General features: G+C 35.4%; 1 protein-coding gene across 16 annotated transcripts in view; it reads right to left on the reverse strand.

Moving 5' to 3' along the window:
- Window positions 1-3,635: 3,635 nt before the first annotated feature.
- Window positions 3,636-24,537, reverse strand: part of NAA16 (N-alpha-acetyltransferase 16, NatA auxiliary subunit) — a 69,167-nt gene continuing 48,265 nt past the window's right edge. For 5 of the 16 annotated variants that reach the window (XR_011527890.1, XM_070578412.1, XM_070578410.1 and 2 more), the window contains 11 exons: window positions 23,877-23,949; window positions 22,187-22,356; window positions 21,486-21,638; window positions 17,216-17,344; window positions 10,900-11,113; window positions 9,828-10,021; window positions 8,495-8,603; window positions 7,965-8,063; window positions 7,485-7,628; window positions 5,594-5,691; window positions 3,636-5,011 (listed from right to left, as the gene is read on the reverse strand). Coding sequence is in view for 8 of the 16 variants with exons in the window: in XM_070578412.1 (XP_070434513.1) it covers window positions 4,814-5,011; window positions 5,594-5,691; window positions 7,485-7,628; window positions 7,965-8,063; window positions 8,495-8,603; window positions 9,828-10,021; window positions 10,900-11,113; window positions 17,216-17,344; window positions 21,486-21,638; window positions 22,187-22,356; window positions 23,877-23,949 (1,581 nt within the window). In the remaining 8 variants the exon portion in view is untranslated. Of the gene's footprint in view, window positions 5,012-5,593; window positions 5,692-7,484; window positions 7,629-7,964; window positions 8,064-8,494; window positions 8,604-9,827; window positions 10,022-10,899; window positions 11,114-16,490; window positions 16,632-17,215; window positions 17,366-21,485; window positions 21,639-22,186; window positions 22,357-23,876; window positions 23,950-24,537 lie in introns of those variants that run through there. The other 11 variants (XM_070578416.1, XM_070578415.1, XM_070578414.1 and 8 more) reach the window with 8 other exon arrangements.

Raw genomic sequence — 24,537 nt, forward strand, 5'->3', positions numbered from 1 at the left:
ATGCTAAAACCACCCAGAATTTCAGCATGACTGGAGAGAAGAGAAAGTGTGTGAGTCAGAGAGGAGTCTGCCAAGAGTATTAGTCCCAGCACATTCCTGGTGGATTAGGAGTAGGGTGAGGATAGCGGAGTAGGCATTCAGGCTTTCAGAATTCAGCAATGGCCCAGATAGCATTCCTTTCAAAGGCAGTCTTAGCCTCCAATGATTAGAAAAACTCCAACCGGTCCTAAATCAGCTGTAGGGTGGACGGATTATATGGCTGTAGGTTCACAAGCTCCCAGGAACCAAAGGCAACCTACAATTCAACTGGTGCTATGAAGGCACTTAGTTACTTGGAGACAAAAAATGTTCACTTATCACAATAGTTATCCTAAAGTGCAAAGTCACAAAGTACAGCTAGAAAATTAACAGAAATTTGTGTTCTAGAACCAACATCTATGTGTTCAGGTGGAAGGAGGTAGGGCTAGTAGGCATCCTGTTAGTGATTATAATCATTTTCTTTAACAAATTGTTAGGAACCAAATCTATTAATGAGACTACCCACAAGTCTAAGCTATTTCACAGATAAAAACTTCTCAGACCCCACTAGCCACCCTCTCATTAACTAGGCACTGAAATCCACTATAATTCTTAGATACTAAGTTTCATAGTTACTTAAATCTACACTGTCCAAATGTTTTTATTCTACAACAAATTAAAGAATTTAAAGGGACACACTGCCACCCATCATCTATTAACAATTCTCACCTCAAGACCTTGTGCCTTTCTAATCCTTCTGGAATGTTCTTCCCCTAAATATCTGATCCACAAAGCCATTCAAATGTCATCTCATGAGAAATGCCTTCTTGGACCATCCTACTTAAAAATAGTTAACCCTTCCCAATCATTCTATTTGGTGTAAAGTTCTAAATACGCACTTTGTTGTTGCTAGTAGATTCTAGCAACCCTCTGTATAGCAGGGTGGAACGCTCCCGTCTTTTCTGCCTCATCCTCCCATTTTCCAGCCCTATTACCCGACAATGCTCTGCTGCTATTCACAGGGTTTTCATGGCCAATTTTTTCAGAAGTGGGTGGCCAGATCCTTCTTACTAGTTTACCTTAGTCTGGAAGCTCCACTGAAACCTGTCCATGGGTGACCCTGCTGGTATTTGAAATTACCAGTGACATGGCTTTCAACATCACAGCAACACACAGCCGCCACAGTTTGACAACTGACAGAAGGGTGGCATGGTTCTTTGACTGGTAAATGAACCCAGGCCACAGAAGTGAGCGTGCTGAATCTTGACAACTAGACCACCAGACCACCAGGCCTGGCCTGGCCTACATACATACTAACTCAAGCTAACTGCACTGTCTTCAATAATTACTGTTTATTTTTTGTCTACTTGATCTTTCAGTTTTTGAGGGGGAGAGAAGTGCATTAAAATCTCCAATTGTTGATATTTGCATTTCTCTCTTCAGTTGACTGTTTTTGCTTGACAGAATTTAAGGCTAAGTGCACATAAGTCAATGATGGATGTATCTTATTCTATTTTTTTATTGAGATGTAACTGACATAAATTACTTTCAGGTGTACATGATATACATATATATTGCAAAATGATCACATCTACTTAACTCATTACCACACAGCTACAAATTTTTACCATTAAAATTTGTATTTTCTTAACCCAATGTATAATAATGTCTCTTTGCCATTATATTTTGCATTAAGTTCTATTCTATTGGACTATTACTCCATTTTAATTCTCGTTCATATTAGCCTGCTACATCTACTTCTATCCTTTTATTTCAATGTTTCTGTTTTTAAGTGTCTTTTGTAAACAATTTTAATACAATCTGAGTCTTCTAACTGGCTAACAACTCATTTACACTTATTCTAATCAGTGTTACATCAGAATTTCTGCCACCTTATTTTCCATTTACGGTAATCTTTCTTTGTTCCTTTTTCTGCTTTCCACTAAACTGAGTTTACTTCTGAGTTTTACATTTTGTTTTCTTATGGTGGTTTTTATAAGCATATTCATATTTGCTTATGCAATTTCTTAATCTTTTCAATGTCTATAACTTTGTCTTAACAAGAGGCATCTTAGCTCTTATTGTCTTAGTCTATACCTTTAACTCCAATCATGATAGTGCCTAGAATTGTTATAATGAAAATAGCTTCTCTTTAAGATAACAGTAAACACTACAAAAATATTTGGTCACCTACTTCTCATATCTCTTGCAGCATCTTCCAGATTTTGCATCTCTTAATACTGTTCCAAAAGTATTTTCTGTGAGAAACTTTGTAAGGAAAATCTTGGTTTGTATGCTTAAGGATATTTTAAAATGCTGTCACATTCTAATGCTAATTTGGCTGGATATAAAATTTTAAGTTATTTTTCCTTCATACTTAAAAAAAACCCTTCATCTTACTACACTCAATAATGCTTTTGAGAAATCTGATGTTAATCTGATTCTCTCTCCTTTGAGAATAATCTGCTCTTTTTCTCTGTTAGCTTTTAGACTCTTTTTCTTTGATATTCTTAAATTTCACCATAACCAACACAACTTTCTATATTCATCCTATGCTTGATTTTTCTTCATTGTAATTACCACTACCTGATATATCACATATCTGTTTCTCTCTCCCCCAATAGAAGATAAACTCTGTAAGAATAAAGACTTAATTTTGTTCACTATTGTATTTATCATACCTACTATGGTGTCTGAAACTTAGTAGGTGCTCAATAAATACAGATTGAATTATGGTTCTTTACCCTCTAGGCCTTGCCCATTCAATTCATTGTTTCAAGAAAGAAATCACAGAAATCTGAAACCAAATTCCTAAATTATCACACTACGCCTTGAATCTTCGTGTCTTTTCCAGCTGTTCTGATAAACTTGGCAGGATCACCAGGACAAAGGACTTCTTGCTGTTTGTTCCCTTGAGACTAGAGACTTCTTTAAGTACTTAGTTCTCAAATGCCTCTCATTTAAGCTTGTCTTTATTCTCCTTAGAGCTTTCAGAAACTAAAAGGGCCTCTGCCAAATAGGAGGGTAGAATGGAGGTAGGGGGTGGAGGGACATGATACAACCCTGCCTCCCTTACCTAAAAAGGACTGATGCCCATGTCTCGGGTTCACATGTTTACACTCAAAGTAGAAGGGGAGGAGAGAGGAGAATAGATGCAACCTTGAAACACTGAGTGACACACTACTGGATTTCACTGATCCCAGTGTTGGCCTTTATCCGGCTTCCCATACCTTGAAGCTAAATCCTCACATCTCAATTGTATCCACCTTATAACTCTTAGAAACTCTAAATGATCCCAATGGAATACTTTTTAAAAAGAATGCCACTGAAAGCAAAATCCCCAGGTCAATTTATGCAAATGTCATCTTGCTGAAAGTAACCTGACAAATTACATGTTTGCCAGGATATTCAGTGATGAAGATTGATTAGTTCTAAAATTACTAAAACACTAAAAACAAGTCAAGCTGCTGTGGCACCAGAATATATTGGTAGGTGGCTTTTTTTTACAAACTTGAAAGAAATTAAGATGATTAAGTTTTTACTCCCACAAAGAAAAAACATTTTGCAAAAATATCTTGATACTGTTAAGTGACAACAAAACACAAATACAAATGAACAACTGTGTACAAAATAATTTATTACAGCATTATATAGGTTGGCATTATTTTACAGTGAGTTTTTTTTCCTCTCAACAACTATGAATCTAAATAGCTTAGAGTGAAGGAAAATCATTTTAATTAGCTATGTTTCTCTAAATAAAATCTCCCTTTTTGAATTTATGTTTTCCTTAAAGGGGAAGTATTAATATTACAGACATATTTACAAAGTTCTGAAACACTAAATGATTCCATTACTGTTTTCTGTACAAGACAGAACAAAAAGCTATCCCCTCCAAAAAATATTGCCCAACAATACTATGTTTTAATAGTCAAATGAATGATAGTTTAAATTCTCATTTTGCTGATATAAAAACATATTTAATAGTCAACACATGGCTATAAGAATGTTTCACTATAACTTATACGCTGCCCTATTAGCTCCCTTGAAGCACACTACTCAGATATAAACCTTGTTAACACACAAAGCAATTAACTCGAGAGAGCATAATTCTTGCCTGTGGGTCTTTAAGACTGATCTAGAGATATGCAACAAATTTACCAGTGAATATCCATGATTAAGAGGCAAACAAACCCCCACCTTCTGAAATCAGCTACATAAAAGTGGAGTACCCTTATTCAACAGAAAGTATCATTTTCATAGATAGTGAAAAGGAAACTGTAAATCATGAAAAAATTAAGGTGGAAAAAAGGGCAAACTGAATTTCTAAATAAACCTCAGTATTTGCCAAAAGGAGCTCCATATTGTTTTTAGCATACAGTTAACATTTAAAACTCTTGTGAATTAAAAAGCAAGCAAATAAACAATAAAACAAACCAGTAAGGGATCAAAACATAGATCCTACAACCAGGATATAAAGAAAATAATACAATGGGGCTGTATACAACTCAGCTTACTAAGAAATCATCATATTCATGATACAGAAGTGACAGCACCCATCATAATGCCGATAATTTGAGAGTTTAAGAAAACTGTACAAGTATAAACAGGTAATTTTAATAGATGTTTACATAAATTGGCAGAATCAGATAAAGAATAAAATAAGCTTACAGAACATTCCATTTAAAAATTCTAGCCAATTTTTTCATTTCATATCTACATTAAAATATACCCTGGAAAAGAAACCCTGATCTGAATTCAGCTTTGAGTCTTATAGGAGTCAACTTTCTACGGGATTTCACATTTCATTTGCCAGGACATCATAGTTAGACGTGTGGTTTAGGGCCGCACTGTGGCTGTGGACTTCATTCACAGCAGGCAGGAACGCAGACGTGAAAGGAAGCAGGTGATGACAAGCCATCCTGTATTCTTCATACTGGGAGTTACAGATCCCAAAGCTGCCATCAAGCAGGGCCTCAGAAACCTTTACTAAAGTCTATTGAAACAAGGGGAAAATAAAAATTATCAAAAAAAAAAAGTTTGGTTAATCATCACTTTAATCAAAAGATGCAATCTATTAACTAAGCAAGAGAAAACTGACAAGGCCTCAGTCTAAAATAACTTCTTGCTATCCATGGTAAGTAATCACTCAAAAAAGGAACATTTTAAAAATCAATTCTGCAAAGCTTTAAAAAAGCAGTAAAATTCATATACTTGAAAAAGTGAATCTCTGAAACTGTGATCACTAAAATGAGAGTGTCCTTTATTAATAACAGTTCCCATTTACTGAGTGCTATGTGCCAGGCAGGTACTAAGCACTTCACAGTTTATTATTTCAGTTAACTCTGATACCAACTCTGTGAGACAGACAGTATTTTCATCCTCATCTTATAAATGAGGAAAAGGAAGCTACGAGAGGTAACTTGCCGCATGTGACACAGTTCAGAACTGGTGGCGCTGAGATTCAAACCCAGGCATAACACTGAAGGCCTGCTCAAGAACCACGCCATAAAGATACGTTTTCTCAGATCACTCACTATCGGTAAATTTGCAGATATTGGTCTGTGAAAATTCTTACCTTTACATTTTTATCTTTTATAGTTTCATCCAGTCTAGTGGCAACAGCAATTGCTTTCTCTTGCCTTGACTTGTCCAGAAAATACATCATTTTAGCACCTAAAATACCAAGACACTTCAAAATGAGTAAATTCCCATGTCTTGCGTTTGATTTAACTTACATTGCCCAGCAACTTAAAATATGGTTCCAAGTGTTTAATCAGCGGTGCTCTGCTGAGCCAACTGTGACATTTCTTCCCAACTCCTTCTTCAGTGACATCCCACTGACACCTTGAGGCCACAATGGGAGTATTTATATTATGGCAAAACACTACAAATCAGGGCTTTTTCAGTCACAAAGAGATGGTTATTAAACATTTACCACTAGACCAGATTTAACCACCCCACCAACTCTAGAACTCAAAATGTAAATAGGGGCTGCCCTGTGGCATCAAATCATTATTTCAGCTACAATCATTCAATCATTAAAAAACATGATACCATAAAATAAAACATCTAAGGAACAAATTATTGTTACAGAGGAGTATCATGGAAGGACAAGAGAAAATGTCTGCGTATTCACCAAGAAAAAAAGTAATTGTTAAAGCTATTTTTAAATAAAACCCAGTTTATATTTCTCCTGTAATTACATGGTCTATCTTTATTTTTCTATTGGACTGCTATTAATTTATATCGTTTATTGTTAATTTTTAAGAGCTCTATGTATATTATTAGCTTTTTATCAGTTATATATCTGTGAATATTTTTTCCCCAATTGGTCTTGACTTTCTTTATGGTGGCAAAAATTATCTTCTTAGTATTTCATATTATGTTTGGAAAGGCGTTTCCCATAATTATAATAAATAAATGTTTTCTTCCATTATCCTGTGTTCTTGAAGAGAAATTCTTATCTGCCCTTACTACCAAGAAGTGCTGTAATTTTTCCCAGGAATTAACTTCTTTTCCTAGTTATCAGAACCTAAAAGTTTCCCTTTACAACAAGAAAGCTCAGGTTAAAATATTTAAACATATGGCATAAAGTAGGAGCATACTTAATTATACTAGGCACTTCATTTTGTCCCCAATTCCTTTTCCACAATCTTTTGTCCAGTTTGCATTTATGCCATCTTATCATTTTGTGAATTTGTATAAACTGCCTAAAATCCTTCCTGTAACAAGGCAGGATAGAAATAAATCCTGAAAATACAAAAATATGTAAAGTAATAAAAACACAAGAAAAAAATAAATCATTCATAACCACAACACCCAAAAGCAATCACTAAAAGCTCTGGTGCAGACTTCTTTTCAGCCTTTACCCCATGTATATTATTTTTACACAGTTGAGATTATATCGCATGTTAATTCTGCATACGCATTATAGAAGTATTCTCCCCTGTTATTACAAATCTTTGGAATAAACATCACTTTATATGACTACCTGGTATTCCATCCTATGAACCTACTGTTTCCCCTGTTACTGGACATACATTAACTTTGTTTCCATTCTTCTCCCCATACTTACCCACAATGTGTCAGTCACCATCTCTGCACTTAAAGCTCTTTCTTTGCTTTGGCTTAATTCTTTAAAAGTATTTACAAAAGTTACAACTAAAGCAAAAGACACGGCTAACGTGAAGCTCTTGGTAAGAAGGACAAATTGCTTTCCTAAAATGGCTGGGCCAATTTACACTTTCAGCAGCAAAATACAAGAGGACTTATTTGCCACATCTTTACCATACTTGAATCTCTTTTGTTCAAACCAAAAATTTTTTTTTGCTAATTTGAAAGATCAAACATGGTACTGTAGTCATTTCTTCTTCTCTGATAATTAGTGAGGTTGAACATCTTTCCAATTTTTTTTCACTGCACTCTTTTTTCCATAAACATTTTAATCCTGGGAGCTAAATACCAACCTGAAAGCAGATGCTGAAGAGAGGTAGCATTGCGCTTGAGAAAATCCTCATTAAAACTTTCCAAATCCTTGTTGACAAATATTTTCTGCATTTCTTGAGATAGAACTTGGCTAACAATGTCTGGAAGGTTACTCTGATTAGACACTGTAAAAATAAAACATTTGGAATGAAAAAATTTTTGATCTATCCTTCGAAACAAAATCAATTAATACATTTATATTTATTATTAAACTTGATAGATTTTACATAGTAAAAATACTGTTCCTTCGGAATATACACATTCTAGCTTATAAATGCACTAATTTATAGCATGTCTTTGATAACATACTTAATTTACAGAAACATCTTCATTTAAATACTTTAAACATTATCTCTTTTTTTGCTTTACATTGTTGCAAATCTCCTTAACATCCAGTTTAATGGAAGACAACTGAATGGTCATATTTGCTTTTACATAAATATTATCTTTTTTATACTTACCAGATTTAGAAAACTTAATTAAACATTCATGTAACCATGGGTTATTACTGTTGATGGCAAAAGCTCGTTTGACAGACTGCAACATTAACAGAAACTTTCCTGTGTTACAAAAAAATATGAAAGTAACAGCATCAACATTTATGTTATTTCCTTCACTTTATTTTAGCCTCACTTAAAATTCAGTAACAAAATGTTGCCTTTCCTGTAACATTCACAAGTAAAATTCAAAGCAGACTGTGGTTATCAAAGACAATTTTCATTTTCTAAAGAAAAGCTTGAAAACTCACGAAGAACTGCTCCAGGTCGACAGTCTGTGCGACTGTTCAAACTACGCTTAACATGCATTTGACCATAATATCCTAAGTTATTACCCAGGGAACTGTTGGGTAGCAAAGGAAAAAGGGATTAAGAACCTTTGTGGAAGACTGAAATGGAACTCTAAGGAACAAAAATAGCTCTAAGTGACAAAGATTACACTGAAAATGGTCTCCAACATAATTAAGGATTAAAAACTGAATTCAAACTATTACCTTTTCTAAAATATATTTCAAATGCTAACAGATGAGTGTCAATGTTATCAGCGACAAGGTTCTTAAGAGGTATAAGGAACTTGATAGCTTCTTCTAATGGATTTTCTATCTATTTTGAAACAGAAAGGAAAATTATTATATTTCAAAAACAGCTACACAAGTTAAATTTCCCCTAAAATTTTATATACATATCTAAAGTAATTGAGACAGTTCTCTTTATATAACCAACAAGCAAGAAAACATTTTAAACATATCATCTATAAACAAATTCAAAGTAAATAGTCAACAACTATCAAAATGGAAATAGCTCTTTTTTTCTGATTATAAAACCAATATAATTTTATAAAAATCCAAAAAAGTACAGAAAACTATTCCATAGACTTAAGGAGATGGTACACCAAGAACTGACAGTCCCTTACACTAAAAAAATCTAAAGGAGACAAATATAATTGCATGATGTAACTGAAAAAAAAGTAATGACAAATGTAAAATACTTATCCTAGATTCAGTGAATAAACCAGAAAGCTAAGTACTTCCCTAAATCTAGTCCCTAAGTAACTATTAATACTTTGAGAAAATCCTGGAAATGAAGTGATATCTCTTTCTAGTTAAAACATATCTAGCAAGATATATAAAATGCTTTCATATTTAACAGACAATTGTATTGCTGCTGTAACAAATTAACACAAGTTTATTGTATTAAAACAACACTCGTGCAGTTCTGTCAGAAGCCCCCCATGGGCCTCACTGGGCTAAAATCACGGTGTCAGCAGGACTGCGTTCCCTTTTGGAGACTCTACAGGAGAAGACGTTTCAATGCCTTTTTCACCTTCTCAAGCCTGCCTAACAGACGTCTAGGCTTGTGGTTCCCCCGGCCCTCTTCAAAGCAAGCAGGATGAGTCCTTCTGACACCACTCTGACCTCCTCTCCTGCCTCCCTCCTGCACCTCTAAGGCCCCTTGTGATTACACTGGGCCCACCTGGACCGTCCAGGCTGCCTCCCTGTCTTAAGACCAGCTAAGTACAACATTAAACCCCATTAGCCACCCTCATTCCCCTCTGCCATGTAATACAATATATTCCCAGGTTCCAGAGATTAGGACGTGGACACCTTTTAGAGCCACTGTTCTGCCTACCACTACTATAATTTTATGAATAATTAGTATTAGACAACATTTGCATATTATCGCTCAAAAATAACTGATGACTACCTTAATGACCTTGAAATAGTACAAATGGCTTCTGATTTATAGATTTAAATGCATCATGTTTACGACCAGAATAGAACCAAGTAACATAAATTTTACCAAATAAAGGTAGTAAACTCATCTCACCCTTTCTAATTTTTCAGGTCTAAGTTCTTCTTTGAGACCACTGGCTTCTTCTTCTTCTTCATCTCTTTTTTTCTTTTGACTTTTTTGTTGACGTTCCCTTTCTGCGTGCTTTTTCTCTTCTTCTAATTTAGCCTTTTTCTGAGCTCTTCTCTGCTTGCTAAGCATTTTCTTCAATTCTTTGGCTGACAGGTTTTCTATAAATATTCAAATAAGTGAAAATTCTGAGTCAATGTTTCCATTTTCCGTATATTCTTCTGCAATACATACTATTAGCAGAGCTTTTGGAGGGCAAGGAGGAAGAGGCAACTCCATAAAAGGTTTTAGAAAGTGCATTCCTAATGACTAGCACAAAATCTGGCACACAAAAGGCAAACAGCAAATGCTGCATCAACCAAAACTAACTGATGCTAGCCCAGTTCTGCCACCGACACCATACATGACTGTAGGCACATCACTTCATCACTCAGTCTCAAGTCCCAAAGTGTGCCAAGTGGGGCTGAGATCACCAAGCACCCTCTTGGAATGCTATTTCAAGGATAGGTGAGACAATGCATATAGACACTAGATACATATTAGGAATGAAAGATCAGAAATTTGCCTCCACGGTACTGTTTCTCAAATATTCCTAGATATTATAGTGAATAAAAGGCTGTATAGATATTCTCATTGGCATTATTATTTTCTATCAAAAGGTACTAGCAGTTTTAAGAAACATCTTTCTCTAAATAATTTTCCCTAAGAGGCTCAAAGTTATTTTTAGTTACAATAAAAAAAAGAAAGACCCTAGCCCATAGACACTTCTATTATTCCTGAATTGGCCTTACTAAGGATAAAAATAAAAACGATTATGAGTCATTCCATCAGGGTGATTTAGAAGCATCAGCTACAGAAAGAACATCATCCTGCCGACTTTTTCTAAGTTTCTCCACTTTTTTTTGGTAGCATAACAGTTTATCTAACGCTGTCTTCACATCCATTTGACAATACACTTTTCTATGAATTATTTATGTCAATGACATTCTCAAATTTAGTGTTCTTTTCAAATCTTCTTAAGCAAGTACTGTTCAGTTACCTGAATTTATTTCTTGCTGTTTGCTTTCACTGGTTAAGGGATCATCATACAATTTCAAGTATATTTCAATTGCAGATCTAGCAGCCTTGAAATAGAAAGCATGTCTTCTGAGTGTGTCTTCTAATCTCAAAAGGTCAACATAGGCCCGAAGGGTCATCTTTCTCATGCAGTATGTATGGAAGTCAAATTGATCATCAGTTATCTCAAAAAAATGCTTAAAAACAAAACCACAAAATTACCCCTTACATGTATGTCAATAATGTCTACTTTTGAAAAGAAAATCATAGAAAGACTTCTTTTCAGAATAAGAAAAACAATTAAACAGTCACAATTTCACTTAGTTGCCCTCTCTACTGTTGAAAGGACATCAAGTTGTTCTTTGTATTCGATTAAAGTTTCTTACTACACATAATCCATGCTTATTCCATATAAATCATGTTTTGTGATGATACTCAATTTCTACATAATAAGTCAGACAATCAAGTTATTTTGTAAATGTGGAAATTAGTACATATTGATATTTTAGTTTTAACAAAATATTTCTCCTCAGTATTCCTCAAAAATCAGCACAGCAGAGTTACACAGAGCTCTGAATTAAAACTAAATATATACAGGTTCACACTAAATACTTACAAATCAGACTGTTCTACTCAACTCTGAGCGCTTCGAGGGCAAGCAAGCCTTCCCACTGCCTGGACAGAGCCTAGCGTAGCAGACATTCAACAAGCATGCTATTTGCCAACTCAAGAGATAGGCTACTTCTCAGGCATGCGACCTCTTAATCTCCTAGAGTCTCAATTATTTAATCGAATTTAGGAATAAAGAAAACTATATAGCCAATTTCATAAGGTTGTTAAGGGACAAAATAAGAACTATTTTAAAGTTCACTCTAAACATTACTATTACACAAATGCAGAGCATTACGGTTTTCTCTCACTCAATAAGCTTCCGTTAATCTACCTATGTTCCATTTTAGCCAAGGTTCTTCATCTGGAGTCTGTGTGTATATAAGCATGACAGCGTTTTTGTAAGGGGAGAGCTCAAGGCTTTTATCCAATTCTCAGAGTCCCTGGTCCAAAGAGAGTTAAGAACTAATCCCTTACGTGGAAAGAAAATGACTAACTCCCCTAAAAAACAGTTCATAATACTTTTGTTTTCTTCCCTACATATATCTCTAACACTATCTTCTTTCTTTTCCTCTATTGCAGCTTCTCCAAAAACATATAGAAAAACGAATGTTTTCACACACAAACACACACTAAGCTCTTCTACTGCTTCACCTTCTCTGCGTCCTGGGGGCCCAGAACACACTATGGAGAGGACACATTAGTAACTGCCCAAGTCATCTGATAATTTTAGTTGTCTTGGTAATTAGAAATACACTGTACACAGAACTACATTAAGTACCAGAGACTTTCAGGGAAGAATTCTTAAGATAAGAGAATAAAAGTACACAGTGTAGCAGGAAATTAAAATTTTTAAAAAATGAACATTTCACATTAGTTTATATTTATTACTTCAATAATTATGCTTTAATGATGTTATATTTGAAAACTGCATTCCTCCCATCAAGAAGAGAAATCAACTCTTAAATAATAACATAAACTTAGTTTTTACTTTTCTTAATCAAAGGATTCCGTATTTCCTAAAGATGTTCATGGTTAATGTAAATCGAATTATGTCTAGCACCATAATATCTTAAAATTCAATACAACTGACTGAGGAAAAATGGCAAGGCCAAAAATGATGGAACACATAATGAGTTGAAAATATCTAACAGCTTACAGGCTTTTTTTAAGCTGAGAAACATTTGTGTGTAAAAAGGCAGACATCAGTTTCAAGAGATATTCCTAGCAGCACATTCCTAGGAGACACAGAATTTAAGTCAAGTCTTGGAGGGAGCCGTAGGGAACCACAAACATTTAAGCCGCCTCTTTATCAGTAACAGCCCACAGGCTGCCTCTCTCCAGTTAATGTCTTCCATAAATAGGATAACCAACTTACCCCAGTTTGCCTGAGGCTTTCTGAGTTTTTGCATTGAAAGCTCTATGACTCAGGAACCTGCTCAGCCCCAGGCAAATCTGGATGTTGATCACCCTATAATAAGCTAATTGTGGTGGACAGAACATGGCTAAATTAGTATCCTACGTTTTCTAATTTAATCTAGCCATATTCTGTATTGCAGAACCCTACTCAAAAACAACTAAATAATCTTAGGTTTTCTTCTTTTTTTAATTTTTTATTTTGGAATAATTAGAGATACAGAGGAAGTTGCAAAGGTAGTATAGAGATGTCCTGTGTACCCTTCCCTCAGTTTCCCCCCAAATGTTACATCCTACATAACTACAGTACAATATCAAAACCACAAAAGTGGCATTGGTACAACATGTGTGTGTAGTTCTATGTGATTTTATCATGTGTAGACTTGTGTAACCACTACTTCAACCAAGATACAGAACTATACATACTGGTCATCAAGCCATGCTGTGGCAGCATCCCGCATATAAAATAGAGGAAGATTGGCACAGATGTTAGCTCAGCAACATCTTCCTCATGCAAAAGGAAGACCAGCAACAGATGTTTGCTCAGGGCCAGTCTTCCTCACCAAAATAAAATAAACCGAACCATGTAAGAATAATACAACTAGGGGCCAGCTCCGTGGCCGAGTGGTTAAGTTCGCACGCTCCACTGTGGCGGTCCAGGGTTCGGATCCTGGGCGCAGACATGGCACTGCTCGTCAGGCCATGTTGGGGTGGCATCCCACATCCCACAACTAGAAGGACCTGCAACTAAGATATACAACTATGTACCAGGGGTGGTTTGGGAAATAAAGCAGAGAAAAAAAAAAAGAACACTACAACTGAAATGATTAGTAAAAATAAAACTTGAATTATAAGATTGTTTATAATGCCAATTTCCAAGCCCTTTGAAGTTGTTACAATCTATTGTTTTTGTTTAAAGTTTGATTGACTTAAAAATATAGCAAAAATTAATGCTTTAATATTACTAGCTAAAAGTATTATTTAAAAAATTTTTACACAAACTTTGAAAAAACTAGGGGTCACTGGTCATTCACATGTATATAGCCATGTAATGAAAATTAATACAAAAGTTTAGCTTATATATGCTAATAATTTAAAATATATAGGAAAAAAAAAGAGACAGAACTATTCCATCACCACAGAGATCTCCCTTGTACTACCTTGGGGTGAGTTTTTAAGTCTCCAAACTTATAAAACATAAAAATACACTAGATAATAACACAAACAGGTAAAGTTAGCTTCTCTGCACTTCAGACAAACGAACATAAGGTCACATCAGCTCGCCACAGAAAGTGAGTACCCAAATTTTAACACACAGCTAACACCCTCCTTTCATCATAAACAGTAGTGCTCTCTTATTTGGCGGGGGAGCGGGGGGAGGGGTTAATACCAGCACAAATCGCTGAAATTGTCAAAATTAGGCTTAAGTCAAGTAAGACAAGTCAGCATAGAATTAAGAAATGCTATTCACAGCTTTAAGGGCATGGTTTTCTTTAGTAATTTCCTATTAGGCTCTCTCTTCTGACCCATATTCTCCCATCCATTACTTCTCAGAGTTCTGGAGGAGACCAGTAAGAGCTTGCAGATAGAAAGGGAACAAAAGCCTCTGGACTTAACAAATAATAACCAGCTGAACTAGGGTAATAAACTATTCTATTTCTTTTATAGAATATCTGTCCTTATAAAGCATGTGTCAATTTCATAAAGATTAAGATGCACTAGAAGACAAAGTTATGAACTTCCTATGGTTTTGACCTATCAGAAACCCTAGATCTTACCAAAAAGTTTCAGAAATAAGTATTGTTGCTCTATTTCAGATATAAATCAGCACACTAAAATAATGAAAAACCAATCTCCAGAAAAAAAAGATAAGAAAGAAAACAATTCTTAAAAGATAAAATAGTTTAAGATGTTATTCTGAACACTAGGTTATATCCAATATTTTGAAGACAGCTGTTTTATTTTTAATAAAACTCAAGTTCTAAACATCAGATTGGGTTGGACTACATAACCTTTACATACAATTCTAAAATCGTATGACAGAGGCGAGGTGAAGACAGAAAAAGTCCTAGAGCGCGGCCAGTCCAGAACTCTAACATTCCAAACCCAACTACTAAGAGTGCAGAGCGGGGTGGGTCCCAGCCGAAACTGCCTGCAACAAAGATTTCTTGAAGGCAGAAGGAAGACTCAGCCCTTATTTGAACATATTTCTCTATTCACTGACCTTCTATTTAGAAGGTAAACTGCAAAGTTTTATTTTTAAAAGGTGCTCATTTCTTTACTAAAATATTTAAAACCCAGGCACAAAAGTAACTCAGGGAGATGTCTGAATTCTGTAATTACTCCTAAATCCTTACCATTATACTGTGAATGTGTTTTCTTTTAGAGTACATTAACTTTATTACAAATTAATTTTAGAAGTATTAATCAGTCTACAAATATTTAATCACCCTATTTGTACTAAGCACTCACATTTCTACATATAACCACCAGAAAAGTCTTATTTACATTTAGTAAAAATTACTCACTCTAAAGACTAGCTTACAAGTGGCCTAAGAATAGGCTCTTTTCTTGTTTATCTATTTCTAGTTCTTTCTATTCTCAGAGCAAGCTCTAAATAAAGACAGTAAAGTTTCTAGCAATAATTATGTAACGTGACCTAGACGGTGACATGATTTCTGCCATGTTTTAATCTCTGATAACCACTGATTTCCTATAAATTTTTTTCCTTCAAAATGCTTTTTACCAGTCAAATCATATTTCTTGAACTAGAAGTAGTTTATCCAACATTATAGTTTTATTTCATGTTACTCAGCCAAAATCACTAACAATTTAAGGGAAAGCATAATCTAAATGAAACTTAGCAATAGAACAGCTATTAATCATAGTCTAACAATCCTCAAAAAATATTAAAAAGAATACAGTAATACAGTTATTAATGTTAGGAGGAACGGGATTGAAGCTGGAGAAGTTTGCAATTATAATGATGTTAAGTATGTTCAAACTTCACTGTCACAGAAAATCTGATATATTTCTAGCTATGGTCTTGCTGCAATTACTAACCCATAAGTGCCTGGCAGCCTCTTCATTCAGAAAACAATCTACTACTCACTGAGCATGTCCTGGTTAATAAAAACACACCTTTCCCGAATATCAAGCAGAGTGCTTTTAAAGTGATAGTCATCTAGGAGTGTCAAAACAAGCTAATGATGTACAGTTTTACCACAGAAATAAGAGCCTGATTGAAACTAGAATGCTTGGATATTGACTGAATATTTCACATTATCATCCAAGGGCTTTATGTTTTTCAAGGAGAAGATGAGAAGGATTTTCCCCAGAGACACAGCCATCAAGCCCAGGCTTAAAAAGGAAAAAAACCCAAAACAAAGCAAAAAACTAGGTTATTTCTAAAAGGGCTCAGGTATAATCCTAGTTTCAGTTTCCATCAAAAGCCACCCCCTAGGATTCAGCCTTTCTTTTGGGTAAGCTCAGAAGTTTCACATGGGAAAAAGGCCAAAGTGACTGCCAGAGAGCAGACATGAGGCTCACCTGACTACGATGCCTGTGGTTTTATACTGCGCAGCGTGGGAACTGTGTGCCGAGTGACCCCACAACTGAGGGCTGCTGAGGACTGCCTTAGGGGTGCATTTGTGGCTCTGTTCCTCCTGGTGTCCATTTGGAAGGAGAGTGCTTCAGAGATGACAAAGAACAGGAAAACAAATATTCACACAAAGGAAAAGAAAAGTCCCCTCACTAAGGCACATCACACTCATCATCTTAAAAGCAAGTAATAAAACAAGCCTGCAAACCAGCCATAGGTTGCTGCTCAAAGTACTGAATGTGAGAACAAACAGCCTGGGAAGACAAACTGGAGAGAGGCTGACTACGGAGCAGATCCTGACGCAAAGGGGAAAGAGGTGGCTGTCAGCTTGTGTATCCTTCTAGGCTAGTGATGAAAATCAAATAATGGCCCATTGAGGGAAGAGAAATTTTGAATATATGTTGGTAATAGCAATAATGGCTTACTAAATAAATTTTTTCCTTCTTCCTTCAGACAAAAATACGTAGACCTGTCAAAATCACAACCATTTGAGGAGCAAAAGAAAGCAATCATTTATTCACAACTTCTGAATTTTTGGAAGACTAAAGATCAAGAATTTTCTTGACAATGAAGTTTCCGAGGTAGTTAGAAGAGGTAGATGATCCTGTGTAGAAATCTACCTGTTTTCATCACCTTACAGGAGAAAAATAAAGTCAAAATTCTATCAACTTACCCTTTCCACTTCATGGCATTTTTTCAAGGCATCCCCATATCTGCCCAAACGCTGATAAGCTGAAATGCATTCTGTTTGAAACCACATACACTGCATTTCATTGAGATTTTCCATGGCAGATGTTCCCTCCTGAAACGGAAGCATTCATAACTATAGGAAACAAACAGTAAAAGAGATCCTAAAAATCTCATTTTCTCTTTTACAACTATGACTACCAAGTACTATTATGATAATAAATAGCACTTAACAAATATATCAATGTGCTTCCAAAAGGTTCCAACCAATTTAAAATTATACAACATCTTACTTATCCAGCTCTGTTGTGGTTCTCAACACTCTACATAGAAAAGACTCCAGATTACTAAAGCTAAGTTTTTAAACACCAAAGTTTCTAATTTAAACTATTTAAGACGGTAATCCTATGAAACATTGCCTACTTTCTGCCTATTAAGTAAAAGCTACTTAACCTTTCCTTGATGACTCAGCGTCACCATTATGTTCATCCATTCTTGTCAAATCTGTTACTAATAATTCAGTTTCCCAGTCCCCTCCCTGCACAGCAGGCTATCAGTTGTCACTGTCTTTGTACCCATGTGTCTGCTCCTAACAGCATCTCCTGCTCCAGGCCAACACTCTTCCTTTGCAGCAGACTGACAAAACCAAATAATGAAACGTGTTAATTTAGGCTCAATGTGAATTCTGAGAAGACTGTCAAGACATAAAATACTCAGTTTCAGTGTAGGGACACTGAGGTTTTGTCACAATTTAGAAGAGTTATTTCAAATATATTTTCTGCGAGCCCAGGAATGATGGTAAAAGTGTATTTACATAAATAATGTCAGTCTTCAGCTCCTTTTCACACCTATTTTATCAGTTCAATTTTCAGAATTCTCATTAAAAGTATAAAAACTGGTTATCTCTGAGTGAACGGTATTATGGGTGTACTTTATTTCTTCTTTACGGTTGCAAATATTTTTCATTTTCTGATGACTATATATGTTTATAAGAAATCAACATTATTTTTCATATCAAAACCTTTACCCACTAGAACTATCCAACTTGCATCAGCAACTCTGTACAAAAATTTACAACTGTGAAAAGTTAGCAAGAAGGAAATATGAGCACTTTACTCATTTATTAGCAAGCAGATATTAACCTCTTATTCAAGGTCATTAGCAGTTTTCCTCCCCTGGCTCACTATGTTATCCACCACACATTACAGATGTAATGTGCCCAGCCAATGAACCAGTATGGATAAACTGAATAAGCTCTCCACACAGCACGGGAACTTCAAGAGTAAATGACCGGAGGCAACTGTCATGAGCAATCTGAGCCACAGATTTTAGTGAGTACTCTCCTCAAATAGCGAACCTCTGCTCTTCTTTCTCATTCTCCTGTGCCTTTTCAGACACGTCCTAGTTGTCTGTGGCTTGGGGTGGGGGTGGGGGTATGTGTGTGTATGTATGTGTATGTGTATGTATATATGTGAGTGTGTGCGCGCTTGTGTTTGTTTTTTTTTAATCACTGGACTTATTTAACTACAGAAGTTTTGTACACTCATTTTTAATTGTACTTTACTTATAATCTCTACCCTAGCCTGCCAGGTAGTACTTTTCTCTACAAACATCATTGCTTTTACATCTACTCTTATACTGTCTTTTAATCTTCAAAATCAAGATACAGTGGAAAGGGCACTGAAGAGTTTGAACCCCAGCACTATTTACTACGGGACCAAAGATGATTCAAGTGATGTCTTCAGAGCCTGAATCACCTTGCTGTAAAATGTCAAACGTGATTAAGTGCTACACAAAAGTATTACTATTTTCGTAATTTTATTCTAATACCCATCATTCTTGCTAATACTTTTCCCCAACATTACATCTTCCACTTTGCATCTGCTGTTGATCCTATGGCATCTGAGTTTTAGAAACATCAGTCACTGTAGCTTCTGTCCCTACTAGACGATTCTAAAACACGGGTTTTAGAGTCAGAGACACCCAAGCTGGAATCCTGGCTCCAAATGAATGACTAGCTGGGTGATCTCCAGCTGGCACAGTACTTGACCTCTCTAAACATTTCCTTAACTGTAATATGAGGGTAATGATATAATAGGATCATTAAGATTAAATAACATCAATAAAGTACTTGGCTCAGTGCTTAATAATTGTTAAAGCCACCTTTCTATTTCCCCATACAAATGATGTACAAACTATTAGCATTACTCTAAATATCAGAAAGTAAAAGTCAGGCAGGCTCAGATGGAAAAAACCTTTCTATGAGAAGTGTATATACCTATAAATATATATATATAAATTAAATGGATATATATATCCATTAAAGGCCACTATCTATAGACCATATCTTGTTTCTCATTAATACATGACATATTTCATATATATACGTATATGTGATATATATGTACTATATATGATATATATGTGACATACCATTTGTCAATACCTAGTAATGTCAGGTACACATTTCTGCTAATTTGATAGGCATAAAATGATACCTTATTTTTTCCCTGATTACTGATATAGACATCTTTTTTGGTCATTCCATTTTCCACTTCTGTGAACTAACTATTCATATCCTTTGCCCAATTTTGTATTGTGTTGTCTTTTCTTTACTGAGTTTTGTGTGTGTGCGGTACATTTATATTTTTATGACATCATTCTTGCAAGTAAATTTTCATAGTAAAAGTTCAAGCTACTCTGTGGCTTCTAAATGATCAGGGGTTTCCATTAACACCCAGACACAACTAGAAATCTCAACACCTAAGGAAGGTGGTACACTGGTGCCATGTTAGCAATACATTAGCCTCACAGAGCACAGCAATAACTCATTTTCATCCTTAACATCTTACTAGCAAACACCATCACTAAAGCCCTCTGCTTTGTATAGAATTTCAAAGTATCTTAACCGTAACTTGGAAGTCAAACTCGTAAACATGGTTTCCTCATTACGCCTCAATATCACATTCAAAGTGTGTTATATAACTATTTCACAGTGAATTCTTTAGAGTTCAATATAAATTCCTTTTTTGCTGTATGAGTTGGAAATATCAACTCCAATTCTATGGTTTATCTTCCTACTTTTTTTGTTGTTTTTTGTGAGGAAGATTGGTCCTGAGCTAACATTTATTGTCAATCTTCTTCTTTTTGCTTGAGGAAGATTCGCTCTGAACTAACATCTGTGCCAATCTTCCTCTATTTTGTATGTGGGATGCCTCCATAGCATGGCTTGATGAGTGGCGCGTAGGTCCGCACCCAGGATCCAAACCTGTTAATCCCGGGCCACTGAAGCAGAGCACACAAACTTAACCACTATGCCACCGGGCCGGCCCCTTCCCACTTTACTTACAGTTACTTTTTGTTATACATTATCATAAATTTTAAAATAGTCAAGTATATCAATTTTACTTTTGTACTTGATGCTTTTGGTGTCTTAGGAAATGTTTTCTACCTCAAGCCCTAAAGATAAACTTCTATATTTTCTTCTAAAAGTTTGAAAGGTTTACTTTCCATACTTAGATCTTTAATCCACCTGGAATTGATATGTGTGCAGTGTGAGATAAGGATGTCATTTTACTTTTTTCAACACAAATAACTAATTGTCCCAGCAACATCTTTTCACCTGATTTTTAAAGCACTTCTAGCTATACAACGTGTCCAAATATGTGTGAATCTGTTTCTGAGCTTTCTATTCTGTTCCATGAGTCTACTTATATGTTTAACCATAAACATGTATTATTTTAATAATATAACAGAAAATCTATGTGAAAAAGGACATGAAAGGATGATGAAGGACTGAAAAGAAAGGAACAAATGTCTAGACCAACAATTTCAGAGAACTTAAATCTTGAATGTCACAGAGACTAGTAGTCCAAAAAAGTTAGTTCTACATAGAAAGAACTCTATGAACAATTCTGAAGATCTGTAAAAGAGAGATTAAACAGCAGTCACAAATTACTAGTGAGACAAAAGAACTGTAAATTGAATTACACGTAATCACTGAGGTATGGCATGTTGCCTATCTTTCCATAAAAGTATTTTGCTCCTGATACTGCTTTTTAACCATCCTCCACCAGAAGTACATGCACGCACACACTCAACCACAGAAAGAAACCGTACTTAGGATATGAGCTAAATGGGGTTAAAAAAATAGTAACAAAAACGAATTCTTAAGAATGCCTGTGGCAAACTTCATAAATCACCACAGAACTTAAGTTTAATTTTTACTAACTCAGATAATTACAGCTATTTCCTACCCTTGTGAACTTGGAGCACATTTCCTCTGCTTCTTTTATCATGTTTGCTCGAAGCATGTATTTTGCACATTTAGAATTGATAAATCGATCAGCTGTGTCCAAAGACTGCGCTTCATCCATCCACTTTGCAGCTTCTTTGAGATTACCTATATGCTTTAAGAGATCAAAGTATTAAAGAAATCACAGTTTATGATTAAGAGAATATGGGTGCAATATAAATGGAAAAAGTTTATAAAGACAAATCAGAAATTTGGTAAAATTCCTGTCAAACTTATCTACAAATCTTTGGGTAAATTACAATTTACACTTACTAAGAGCTGAATCAAATCATCAACACTGATTACATAACTATGCAACATAAAACTCCTTAGGGTTATTAGAGTATTAGAAATAGATTACCAAGGTGCCCCGAAGTTATTGCTATATGGAAAGAACTCCAAGGGTTTTTTTCTCTTGATGAGGAAGATTGTCACTGAGCTAACAACTGTGCCAATCTTCCTCTATTCTGTATGTGGGATGCTGTCACAGCATGGCTTGATGAGCAGTGTCTAGGTCCATACCTGGGATCTGAACCCACAAACCCTGGGCCGCCAAAGCAGAACGTGTGAACTTAACCTCTATGCAACTAGGTCAGCCCCTCCACGGGTTCTTAAAAGTGGCCAAATTCTTCAACTATTCAAAAAACATGACTAAGATTTTACCTTATAAATTTTTGCTTTCATATAGAATAATTCTATTAGAGTTGGAGTACTAGCAATTGCAGCATTAATGTAATCCAAAGCCAAAGAATATTGCCCAAGTTTATCAAAGTGCTGTGCCAGGAAATACTGAACCCAGAGTAGTGTTGTTGGTGGTTCCTTCTCCCCATTCTCTGCAATCAAACAAACATAAAATTATTATGGGGAAGAAGACAAAGTAAAGCAAATCACATAACTTTCTCTCTCCCAATGCATAATGAAATTAATAATTATTACAATAATAAACAGTAAAAACCCAGCAAAAATGACCAATTTCAACAGAAAGAGATATGACTTCATGCCATAAAGTTCAAAAAGTGGCAGCCAAGCACAGAAACAAGACACTAGTTCCATAGGCTTCTAACTCCTACCGCACTCCAAAGAAAGAATGCTGGGGAAGAGAGGTCAATTAATCTAACTCTGTGAGTTCTCAGGCTGAGAGCATAAGGCAGCAGGCCCAGGAAAAGTCAAGGAAAACAGCTCAGAGAAAAGGTGTCCCTAACCACTACTACAAATTCCACAGAGGCAGGAACTGCCAGGGGTTAGCAGTGCCGAGGCCTGGACAGTGAGTGAAGGAAACTCAAAGCGGAAGGGCTTGAGGAGGATACGTTTCTGACAGGGTGATATTAACTCTGCTCATCAGCTGAGCTCTGTCCTGTTCCCCCCTTGTACCCTCAAGCTACAGAAGAGCAGGTAAGAAATATCAAGCTATCAAAATGGATTTCAGAAGGGAAGACATACAGGTATAAAATACGGTAGAAAGAGTGGAAAGGAGCATTTACCCGCACTACATCAGATAAAAGTAGAAGGCCTCCTAGGCTAGCTGAACTATAATGAAATGATAGTAATGCACACACACAAATTAGCATAAACTAAAACAAATAATAAAGGCAAGAAGCCAAGCACTTATCTTGCTCCTGTTTATATAAACTCTATTTCAAGGGAACCAAACATTTGATGAGGGAAAATTCTCTGTAAGAATTACAGCTAATAAATGCAGAAGAAATGATGATAGGATTGAGGCAACGATCTTCAGCAGCTGTGAAAATTATCAGGTGAGAGGCCAATGAGGAACTTTTTAATGGGCAGATGAGGCTGACAACATCTGAACCCTGATCAATCTTATTTACTTCTGTGTCTGTTATTTTATTATGAAATTTGTTTCAAACTAACAAAAACAAAAGGATAATAACATGTATCAAAAGATACACCAAGAAAGCAGACTAAAGTGGCATCTGCATGGCTGAGAGCACTCCAGCGTGTTTTCTAAATCAAGCTGTCCTGGTTTACATATGCCCCTACAAACAGAGAAACAAAACACGGTTTAAAGTAATAAGAGTAGAAAGAGGAGAGAAGTAGGGATTCAGGAAAAACAGGTTCCAATACATTAAGTGCACAATCTTGGCCAAGCCACTCAAACTCTCAAGTGTGTTCACTTGTGTTAAAATAGGGTTAACTCCCACCTCACAAAATCATGGAAAATTTAAATTAAATAAGATTGAAAGTGCTCTTCTCATTTCATTCACTAACTCAAAAACTATTGAGTAAACAGCTAATCATGTAGCACGTACGTAACAAGATAGTTTTACTATAAGTGACTAAAAAGGGATTGAAATGAGTAATCAAATTCCAATTCGATCTAATTTAAACTTACCATAAGGGCTAAAAAAGTCACACATTTTAAGAGAGGCTTCATAATTAGTAACAAGCTCCTGGATTATAGAAATCTGTTAAAGAAACATAGTTTTAAAATTTAAAAATATTTTATGAAGGTACTTATACTTACTATGGGTTAGATTTGGAAACAATACACAGCGTATTTCAGAACTATGAATTAACAAATTAACTAAACCACTAGGGTGTCTGCTTTTCCCCCCTCCCTGTGTGGGAGGAAAGTGAGAAAAAACACAGAAAATGTACTGCTCTCTTCATTAACAGTAAAACAGAAGCTCATAATTTCTCATCTCAATAAGTAGCTTCAGGTTTTGAAAGACAAATTATCACTAGTTACTACAAAACCTTTTTTTGACCAATAAACATATCTGTATAATTTATTATTATTAACAGTTAATTTATTTGCCTTTTGCTTCCCACTGTTATATTGTGAAGCTGTAAGCCATTATATATTCAGATTTTCTAAAATGCTACTCATCACAAAAAAGTCAAGTAAAATGATCCAAATCATACTCTAAGTTGACGGAAGTGGTTAAGTAAACTCCTAACTAGATGTTTAAACTACCTTTGTTTTTAGTGATCATTGTGGCAGAATTTGCATTTCACTGCTCACTCAGGTACGAACGAAATATTATAAACCA

This window comes from Equus przewalskii, chromosome 16 (assembly GCF_037783145.1).
Source record: "Equus przewalskii isolate Varuska chromosome 16, EquPr2, whole genome shotgun sequence".
Taxonomy (NCBI): Eukaryota; Metazoa; Chordata; class Mammalia; order Perissodactyla; family Equidae; genus Equus; species Equus przewalskii.